At 42.2% G+C, this 11,601-nt stretch overlaps 1 protein-coding gene across 1 annotated transcript in view; it reads right to left on the bottom strand.

Moving 5' to 3' along the window:
• Positions 1-4,958: 4,958 nt before the first annotated feature.
• Positions 4,959-11,601, bottom strand: part of si:ch73-22o12.1 (nectin-2) — a 69,670-nt gene continuing 63,027 nt past the window's right edge. The window contains exons 7-10 of the mRNA XM_042108041.1: positions 11,244-11,376; positions 7,601-7,658; positions 6,657-6,737; positions 4,959-5,309 (exon numbers count right to left, since the gene is read on the bottom strand). Coding sequence (XP_041963975.1) covers positions 5,112-5,309; positions 6,657-6,737; positions 7,601-7,658; positions 11,244-11,376 — 470 coding nt within the window. The 3' untranslated portion in view covers positions 4,959-5,111. The remainder of the gene's footprint in view (positions 5,310-6,656; positions 6,738-7,600; positions 7,659-11,243; positions 11,377-11,601) is intronic.

Below are 11,601 nucleotides of genomic sequence, written 5' to 3'. Positions count from 1 at the left end.
GCCTTTTTACATAGGAGTATGAATACTTATGCACCCTGTATTTTAATGAAGAACATTTATTTATTTACGACACATTATTCATTCACAAAGAAAATTGGTGTCCTTAAAGGTTGGATTTTTCCTCATTTTTTTACTTAAGGCATTAAGATCCATTTCCAAAAGATGAATTTTTTTTTATTCCTCTTTTTAGTCAACTTTAGCATGGGGCTGAAGACTTTTTATAGGCACTGTAAACTTCCGGTTTCAACTGTAAATGTAACATGCAAGATGCAAGCGTGATAAAGTTAGTTTTATCTGCCTTATATAACACAAAGCTTCTTTTCTAAAAAAAAAAAAAAACACCCTTTGATTTTATACAATTTTTTAATGATAATAAATGGTTTAAATATATTATGTGGTTTGACCTTTTGACCTATCAATGTCAAAACACATCTGGTGAACTCTGCTAACAGCCCTACACATAACACAAAGCTTCTTTTGTCAAAAAACCCACCCTTTGAATTTATACAATTTCTGTCATTTTAATAAATGCTTTACAGTAAATCTATCAGCTGGCAACAACAGACTGGTAGAACATCCTGAGGAGCTTACTGCACACATTGAAGGACCGCAGCCTCCTCAGGAAGTACAGCCTGCTCTGCCCTTTCTTGTAGAGTGCATCAGTGTTGGCTGACCAGTCCAGTTTATTGTCCAGGTGGAGACCCAGATACTTGTAGGTGCTAACCACCTCCACATTGACCCCATCAATGTGGACTGGTAGCAGAGTGGGCTTAGACCTGCGGAAATCCACCACCATCTCCTTGGTCTTTAAAGTGTTAAGTTGAAGATGATTGAGTTTGCACCATTGCACAAAGTCCTCCACCAGGCTCCTGTACTCCTCCTCCTGCCCGTTCCTGATACACCCCACAATTGCAGTATCATCAGAAAACTTCTGCATGTGGCATGACTCGGTGTTGTAGCAGAAGTCAGATGTGTACAGGGTGAACAGGACTGGATATAGCACAGTTCCCTGTGGCGCTCTGGTGCTGCAGATCACAGTGTCAGAGAGACAGTTCTTCAGTCTGACGAACTGTGGTCGCTCGGTCAGGTAATCTGTAATCCAGGTTACCAGGTGAGCGTCCACACCCATCTGCAAGAGCTTGTCTCCCAATCTGAGGGGCTGGATGGTGTTTAAAGCACTTGAGAAATCAAAGTCAAAGTCAAAGTCAAAGTCAGCTTTATTGTCAATTTCTTCACATGTTCCAGACATACAAAGAGATCGAAATTACGTTTCTCACTATCCCACGGTGAAGACAAGACATATTTTACCAATTTAGGTCCACAGACAAACATAACATTCAAGTAAACAAAAAAGTAAGTAAATAAGTAAATAAAAAAGTAAGTAAATAAGTAAATAAGAGGGCACATATAATAATGAAAAAATAAGAGCAGCAAAATGTGGTTGAAATTGTGCATAGACAGTCAATAAAAATACTAGTGCAAATTCAGGCCAATAAAAGGCTTGGGTAGTTCTGTTTGACCTAAGTAAGAAGAAAGTGGCATAGTGGTGCAAGTTGTGTAAGAGCAGCAGAAGTGTTGTGTTTTCAGGACAACAACACCAGTTGTAAAGTGTACAAGTGTGCAAGTGGAGTAGTGCAGGCGGCCATTTTGGGTCCAATGTCCAGGATGTTATGTAGCTGAGGGTGGAGGGGGGAGAGGAGGGAGAGAGTTCAGCATCCTTACGGCTTGGTGTATGAAGCTGTTGGTGAGTCTGGTAGTGCGGGAGCGCAGGCTTCTGTACCTCTTCCCCGAGGGCAGTAGATCAAACAGATTGTGAGCGGGGTGACTTGCATCACTCACAAAGAGAATCAAAGAAATGATTCTCACAGCACTTTTCCCCTTGTCTAGGTGGGAATGTGTCCTGTGTAGAAGATAAGTGATGGCATCGGTCACGCCCACTTTCTCCTGGTATGCAAATTGTAACGGGTCTACTGTAGTGCATGGCGTACCTGGGGTCTGAGCATGCCTAAGACCAATCGCTCCATTGTCTTCATCACATGTAATGTAAGAGCGACAGGTCTGTAGTCATTAAGCTCACTAGGGTGTGGCTTCTTAGGGACAGGGGTAAGACATGATGTCTTCCACAGTGTTGGAACTTGTCCAAGGCGTAGGCTCAAATTGAAGATGTGCTTCAGTGGCTCCCCCAGTTCAGCAGCACAGGCCCTGAGTAGCCTTGGACACAGTCTGTGCCCCGCTGCTTTATTGCTGCGCAATTTCTTAAGTTGGACTGTCACTTGATCTGTTGTAATGGTGAGGGGTGTAAGGGGAGGGGAGCGGGAGGGGTGCATCTGGGATCTGTGTGTCTGATGGCTGTTGACTGAAGTCGTTGTCACCTCATTGTTTGTGATCGCCATGTGGGGGAGGGGTGCAAAATCCAGTGATGGTGGGGGTACGATAGCCTGTGATGATGGAGGTGAGTGTTGCGCTGGTATTGAGGGGGGGTGGGGGCTGGGGGATGGTGGACAGACCACTGCCATTGGAGCTGGAGCAGGGCAGTCAAACCTGTTGTAGAAGTGGTTCAACTGGTTCGCGCTGTCCAGGTCCCCCTCCACAGAGCTGCTGTTCTTCTTCAGGCCAGTGATAACCTTCATGCAGTCCCATCTCTCCTTCGAGTTGTTTTCCTGCAGTTTCTGTTCCACCTTCTTTCTGTAATCCTCCTTTGCTTCCTTCAGCTTGAATTTGAGTTCCCCTTGCGTGTACTGTATGTAGAGGGGGGGGGGGGGGCAGTGTGCAGTAAGTATGTAGAGGAGGCTTACTGTAGCAAGCAGTGTGCTGTATGTATGTGAGGTGATGACAGTGATGATGTAAGTGTGTGTGTTTTTGTGTGTGTGTACATGTTCATCATTTCTGCACACACACACACACACACACGTAAACAGCTGCAGAATCTGGAAAACAGTTGCCACTGTCTCAGCGCTAAGCAACAGCTACTACTCCACCTGAGGGGTGTGTGTGTGCTTATATGTGTGTGGCTGTGTGTATGTGCTTATACTTGCAAGTGTATCTGTGTATGTGTGTGGCTGTGTGTGTATATGTGCTTACTGTGCTTATACATGTGTGTGTATATGTGCTTACTGTGTGCAGTGTGTTTCACTAATTCACGGAGTGGGATAAATGCAGAGACCAAATTTCCCTCACGGGATCAAAAGAGTATATATACTTATACTTGCAAGTGTAACTGTGTGTGTGTGTGTGTGTGTGTGTGTGTATATATATATATATATATATATATATATATATATATATATATATATATATATATATAATAGGGCTGTCAATCGATTAAAAAAAATAATCTAATTAATTACATACTCTGTGATTAATTAATCAAAATTAATCGCATATATGATATTTGCTGTGAAAGTATTTTAAATATTTAAATTCAAATGAATCATTGAATAATCAGCATTAGTGACATTAAAGTTCAAAAACTCTTTTATTATTATTTTAATAATGGCCATAATCTATGATATGACCTAATATGCTGAGGAAATCAATTCAAAAGTGCTTCGGGAAGAAGTTTTTTTTACCACATACATTGCAGAGGATTTTTTTTTAATCAACACTTTATTTTTATCAACACCATCAAGCCGTTTTTGAAATCTAAATGTTCCAATCAATGATCTAGGCAGCGCATTTTCTTCTCTCTCCTTCATTTTACAGTCTAATGGTTACTGACTACAACGGCTCGGGGTCAAAGGTCATACAGAATCGATTAATCTGCGTTATTTATTTTTTTTATCAGTTATTTTTTCTCAAATTAATGAATCGAAATTAATCAGTTATTTTGACAGCCCTAATATATAACATATATATAAATAACATATATATATATGTGTGTGTGTGTGTGTCCTGAAGTGAGAGGTTAATTTGTTCTGCTTGGAGAACAGGTGCACAAGACAGGAAATTGAAACACACACACACACACACACACACACACACACACACACACACACACACACACACACACACACACACACAGCTCCCATTGTATTACTTTTATTGCTGTACACAAACACACATGTTGTCCAAATCATTAAGGCATAAAAGTATAAAAACATCAAACAATCAAAATAATCACAGCTTTACAAAATCATTTCCCTTCAAAAACATTATGTGGTGGCACGTTCGGTTCGAATTAGACAATACAAATCTATCCAATTAAGGGAATAAAAAGGCACTTCTGCAGCAGGTCTACAAAAGGGTGGGGTTGGGGGGGGGGGGGCAATTTCCCACACAGACCAGTATCTGGGGAGACTGAGATTTTAACTGGCCAAGAGTCAAATGAGGCTCAACAGCAAGAACTTCAACATAAAACACCAAATACAGTAAAGTACCGTAAATAAACTTAATCATAAAACACTTAATACAGTACTCTAAATAAACAGCTGCTTCCGAACAACACACATTCTCTCACACACACACATTCTTCCTCATTGACGTCAACATGAGGATGCAAAATCGGACTCACCTCAACAAACACACTCTCTCTCTGTCACACACAAACCTACTTCACAAGCCTTCATGTAAGGATTTATACACACCAACACATTGCCTCCCCCCCACACACACACACTAGGCTGATCAGTTGATGATGCAACTAATTAGTGTTTTCTGTAACCTAGTCCTGCACACACACACTCAACAATAGTGTATGTGCATGAGTGTGTGTGAGTGTCTGTATCTGTGTGTGTGTGTGTGTGTAACCTGCGTTGTGTTGAACCTGCGCGATTCAGCCCTGCACACGCCCGGACTCGAACCCGCCAAACAGCAGCAGCTCGGATCGGGAGGCGAGCGTGCTAACAATTGAGCCAATAGCCCAGGCTACTGGTTCGCATGCCAGCAGCACTCTTGAGGCGTCGGGGAGTAAGGTTTACCAACGTTCCACAAGCACAGCTAAGCTAGCTGGCATCCGTTACGTGTGTGTGTGTGTGTGTGTGTGTGTGTGTGTGTGTGTGTGTGTGTGTGTCGGTGAGAGAATGTATGCAGCATGTTTGAGTGTGTGTGTGTGTCGGTGGGAGGATGTATGCAGCATGATTGAGTGCATGTCCGTCCTGCTCTCCCTCTCCTGTCTACACGTACATGGCAGTGGACATGAAGCTGCCCCCTCGGTCCAGTGCGGGGGGGTTGGCAGCCTCCTCTCTAGGGTGGGGGGGCTCATATGGGGGCAGGGTCTCGTCCCCCGCTGGCTCCTCCCAGTTGGACGCTGCCCCACTGTCATTGGACAGGTTTTGGGGCTCCTCCTCCTCGTCATGGTAGGCATCCAGATCCTGGGGGACAACAGGAAGTGACATTATCAGAGGTCGGGTCACTCAGGGATTAGATGAAATATCCGCTCTGTTACGTGAGGTATAAATGCCTTTGTGTGTGTGAGCGTGTGTGTATGTGTGTGTGTGTGTGTAGGTATGTGTGAGTGTATGGGTGTGTGTAAGTATGTATGAGTGTATGTGTGTGTGTGTGTGTGTGGTTTTCATCACATCCTACAGGGACTGAGTGGCAGAGAGAGAGAGAATGATGGAGAGAAAAAAAGAGAGATGAAGAGAGAGAGATGGAGAGATGAAGAAAGAGAGATGGAGAGATGAAGAGAGAGAGATTGTTTGGTCTGTTTTTTTTCTGTTTCTTTTTTCTCATAAATAGTGCATCTTATAACGACTACCACACACACACACGCACGCACGCATACACACACACACACACACACGCAGTGGGGTCGTTATTAGGCCTGGGCATTCGGGGCTATAGCATTGCGCATGTAGTCCATTCGCTTTGAATGACATGAAAGTAAGACATTAAAAAGTAAACAAAAGTTTAGGTTGCTTTTGACATACCACTGGTAGGCGTACAATGAAACAAAACTGGTGCCCTACTGATTCTGTTGGTTGTCTCTGAAAGTTTGGGTAATTGACTGATTTAACTACTACTTTAGGCTACACCTGCTTTTAAAAGGCGGAACATTTTCACTGCAAAACGTGTGCTGTCATATAGCCTATCCACTCTTGTGATATAGCCTATCCACTCTTGTGAGCGGTCATGTAGCCTACCCACTCTTGTGATATAGCCTATCCACTCTTGTGAGCTGTCATGTAGCCTCAGCTCAGCCAGGTTCGCTTGTGCAGTCAGGATGTATGAATGTGAACAAAAATATGCACTTCCCCAGCAGCACTAGACCGCCTTAAATATGCCCTTCTCCAGCAGCACTAGACCGCCTTAAATATGCACTTCACCAGCAGCACTAGACCGCCTTAAATAAACAAGGCTAGTTATATGGTGGAACGAGCCGAACAACATGAACATAAACAAGGCTAGTTACATGGTGGAACGCGCCGAACAGATTTCTATTGATTTCATTGGTGATGAAATGTCTGAGCTTGGCGAAGCCCCCGATGTTGAGACATCCTAATGACGCCACAGCACACACACACACACACACACACAATTTTTCATTAATAGTGCATCTTATAAAATGTCAATAATAAATGCCTGCTACAGCATATCAGCCTCGTAGCTTCATGCTAATAAAGCATTTGATTTAACTTGAGGGGGAAAGAGATGAACATCTGGTTCTAAGTGCTGGTTTTCGTGTTTGTAGTGCAGTTTTTTGTGTTCTAAGTTCTCACCGTCACTGGCTCTATGTTCTGTCTCTCATAGTTCATATAATCCAGAGGATGCTCAGAACCGCCATCATGACCCGTGTTCACCTGAATAAGAGGACAAACACACACACAAACAGGACACAACTCATCAGGACTGAATAACCCTTTCTACTACCCACAGATGCAGACCACACTCACACACACACAGTCACGTGCACACACCCACACACACACCACACAATACCACATTCATGCACACACACACCACAAAGTACTACTACACACATGCATACCACACACACCACACAGTAACACTCACCACACAGTACAACACACACCTCACAGTACCACACACACTACACATACATCACACAGTACCCCCTCCCCCCCACATCGTCAGAAAGTACCACATACATGCACACACACACACACCCACACACCACACACATGAACACACCAGTGCATACTTGTGTACTAACTCTGATCTCCATACTTATGTACATACTTATGTAGTATATCTGAGCTGCATACTTGTGTACTAACTCTGGGCTGCGTACTTGTGTACTAACTCTGAGCTGCGTACTTGTGTACTAACTCTCAGCTGCATACTTGTGTACTAACTCTCAGCTGCATACTTGTGTACTAACTCTGAGCTGTGTATACATTTGTACTAACTTTGAGCTGCATACTTGTGTACTAACTCTGGGCTGCATACTTGTGTACTAACTCTGGGCTACATACTTGTGTACTAACTCTGGGATGCATACTTGTGTACTAACTCTGGGATGCATACTTGTGTACTAACTCCCAGCTGCATACTTGTGTACTAACTCTGAGCTGCATACTGTACTTGTGTACTAACTCTAAGCTGCATACTTGTGTACTAACTCTGGGCTGCATACTTGTGCACTAACTCTGAGCTGCATACTTGTGCACTTACTCTGAGTTGCGTATAGCTGAGTACTCACCGGCTGAAAGGAGGCGTTGTTTTTCTTTGGAGGTGGGGGCTTATGGGATGGTGGACCACTGCAATACACACAGTTTGACCTTCAGTGAGTGTGTATATCTCTTGGAGAGTGTGTGTTTGTGGGTGTATCTGTCAGTGAGTGTGTGTATCTCTTGCACTGGATAAGTGTCGAGTTCACTCGGGTGAGCGTATGTCTGAAGAACAAAGGTAGTTTCACATCTATCTCTTTTAAGTAGCCTACAACAAGTTGGTAAACTACCACCATTGCAGCAATAACTTAAGCTATTGATAAAATCACACGTGATCAAAGTGCTAAGTTAGCCCATTCACATAGCCTTTAGGGTTTAGGCTACCACTTAGATGAAAAAGACATGCTAGAAGAAAAGACGGTCTTAAAAGGGCAACTTGTGGTACCCAGGATCTTCTTATTTTGAGTACATCTTGGGGACGGACAGGCTACGTGTTGCCCTTTAAGGACGTATAAAACAGGCTACGTGTTGCCCTTTTAAGGACACATAAAATGGGCTACATGTTTACAGACATTGGATGGGTTGCACCAACAAGGTTTAAATTAATCTTGGTTTAGGCCTAATCAAGGATTTGTAGATCTAGGTTTAAATTTAATTCGAGCTATGTTGTACCTCTTCATTTTAAGCATGGTTTAACAAATCCACAATTAAAACCTTAACCTGTGATTAACAACCTTGAGTGGTTGGTTGCACCAACAAGGATTAAGTTTTAACCAGCACCAAACTTTAAACCTAGTTTAAAGATAAATCAGGTCACTGCCATGTTTAATTGCATACATGATTTTTTAAATGTAATCTTATTACAGATTACTTGTTTAATCGGTATCATAAACGTGCTAATTACAAACCATTTCGTTCGAAAATTCTAAAATAACGATGTTTTTTTAATACTTCAAAATAACATTTGCTAAATGAACCTTAGATTTTTCAGTAGCCATAGGTGTGTAGATTTGAACGAAATCTAGTTTGGTTCTTACCGGGGCTTTTACTGCCTGAAATATCCGATTTTGTTTACCATGCTCGGAGTTTAGTGCTGGGCGCCTATTCCCAACCTTTCTCACGGAACAGTTAGCTCGAGAATTCTCGTCGCAATTCAAAATTCCACTGGAGCTCCAAGCGGATTTGTACAACCTTACAACAATGTTTACAGCTCTTCGAGTCACGGTAAAATGTGATTTTTTGGTACATAGCTAATTTAGATAAACTTATGGTGTGGGTGCTTGCGTTTCTTTAGGAATCCGCCGTCTTGGTTTGTATAGAAATCAATATTAAGTGACACATACACGTAAGAGGTTGGACATACGCAGGGCTGTAGTACTCGAGTCCGGTCTTGGACTCGAGTCCGGACTCGAGACCGTTTTTCTATGGTCTCGGACTTGTCTCGGACTCGCTAGTATTTGGACTTGGTCTTGTCTCGGTCTCGGCCACTGGTCTTGCCAAATATGGCTTTTGGTCTCGACCGAGTCCAGGTGTCTTTAGGGCCATCGAAATTAACGTGTCAATCGCCGCGATTAATTTTGAAATACATAATGCGTTACAAAATATGAACGCAATAGTGTTTACCTTTGTGGGGGGCTGATGTCACGTAACGGAAGCCGCAAAACCTAAAACCGCAAGCTCGAGTTTATTTTACTGTCTGTGGAGTTAGCTGAAGAGGAACCAACATTTAGCCAATAAATAGTAGCTTTGCTGCAAACTGCTTTTCACTCTTGTTAGATCGTTTAAAATGTCAAAATGCACCAACATCAACAGTTACATAAAGATGATACTTTTCGGGTCCTCTCCATTAAGATCCAACTTGAACTTATGCTACTCCATTTATTTGAGAGCGTGTCTGAGCGCACACGAGAGGGAGAGAAAACGATTGGCAGGCTCCAGCTGGCTTGTCGTTGTTGATAATATCTCCTTTTTAATATAATAAACTTATAAAAAAAAGGCAACAAAGACGAGGAGAGGAGATTGGGGATTTATCCGATTTCCACTACTGACCAGTTATAAACTGTGAGAGCCAGGGCACTTTGACATGTAGGCTGCACTCACTGTGATTTGAAAAATGGACAAAAATATGAAGAGTTGTCTTTGCCTTTGTGTAATGGAACTGGTGAGTCTTGAAGTCTTCAATAATTTGTTTACATAAAGCACATATTATGCCGATTGAACATTCACATTCCACTAAGCTAGCTAGGTGACTGGCTCAGGCAGGCTCATCATTCACTTTTAACTGCAAACAGAAAATGTCTAGCTAGCATCATGTCATTACATGCTTCTATTTCCAAAGGAATGAAAGCTGTTTATACCAACTTAATATCATGCTTATCATTGTTAATATTGTGCAATACACGTGGTACAAACAATATTAGAACTTGTGGACTAGCTATAGGCTATATTTCATATAGCTATAGGCTATATTTTCAGCTATATGGAGCTGGTAAAAAAAAGATCATTATGAGAACGTGGCCACAATGGGCTTAAAGTAACAGTGCACCATTTACAAATGAGTTAAACAGCATCAAATGTGTAGTATTTCTTAAGAAATGAATACTTTAAAACACAATTACTGTGTCAGTATTATCATTTAAATAATATAAAAGTGTTTTACTTTTACCTTTGTGGTTACTCATTAATTTTGTGATTTATGTTGTATTTAATATGCCATTGAAGAAGCTTTAGTCTTTAGGAACTTTTTAATTGCGATTAATCGAGATGAATTCATTTCAAAATATATATTTTTAATCGTTTGACAGCCCTATAATAATATTGGAGGAGAAGGAGAATGGCTACACTTACAAATCCTGGGTGTTGTCACACTGGTTTTGCTTTTAGATAATAATAATAATAACCCAAAATGATTGTCTTGATACTGTCATGCATAAGACTTTTTTTTCCCTATCCTGGACTCGGTCTTGACTCGGACTCGAACCTTTTTGGACTCGGTCTTGTCTTGCACTCGAACCTCTTTGGACTCGGTCTTGACTTGGTCTCGACTAGTCCTGGTCTTGGACTTGTCTTGGACTCGACAAAGGTGGTCTTGACTACAGCCCTGGACATACGTGACTGTTGGTTATATGTGACGTTCCGATACCTCCTTTAAAATTCCTCATAAAACTCCACAGGGTCTCTTATTCCCTTTGTGGAACTCGATTTTCTTCAATCCATCTAATGCTGCCATTTTTAGAAATGGAAACCACCTCAGCAGCAGGTTTAAAAGAATCCCTAATTGAAATTTAAATCTGAGTTTACAGCAGTTGAGCAACAGGATTACAATGAATCCAGGTTTCTGTGAACATTTAAAAGAAGATTAAAACGATGGATGAACCTTGATCTAATCCAGGTTAAAACTTAATTCTTGTTGGTGCCACCCACACCCACCCATATTAGCATTATTAATCATTATTGATTGACAGCCTATATTGTGCGTCAACCGTGGCTCCTCCCCCAACTTTGACCACCAGAAGTTTTTAGTCCAGGCGTGTCCCACCCGTGCTGTCCGTGCGTGACAATCACGTCTGAACACTCGACTGCGTTTACTCGTCATTGTCCAGAGGTCATGTCTGAAAACAGCTTTGGTGTGTGTGTGTGTGTGTGTGTGTGTGTATGTGTGTGTGTGAGACTCACTCTGCATTCTTGGCCTGTCGGTGCTTCCGGATGAGAACGACTGCCGTGGCAATAAAAGCCAGCAGGATGATGACCCCGAGAATTCCGCCGATGATGGAGCCCGTGGTCGCTCCCTTCACTGGGAGACGGATGGCTACGAGACAGAGAGAGAGAGAGAGAAATAGAGAGAGAGAGAGAGAGAGAGAAGGAGAGGGAGGGAGGACAAAGTAATATTTAAACTGATGTTTTTTATTTGAGTGAGTCAAAATACTCTAAACATATGATAGATATAGATACACACACACACACGCACACACACACACAAACACGTACACACACACACACCCCTCTCCTTCTGTCTCTTATGTCAAGGGCTCCT

This window comes from Alosa sapidissima, chromosome 10 (assembly GCF_018492685.1).
Source record: "Alosa sapidissima isolate fAloSap1 chromosome 10, fAloSap1.pri, whole genome shotgun sequence".
NCBI lineage: Eukaryota > Metazoa > Chordata > Actinopteri > Clupeiformes > Clupeidae > Alosa > Alosa sapidissima.
This window is presented reverse-complemented; position numbering and strand designations above follow the sequence as displayed.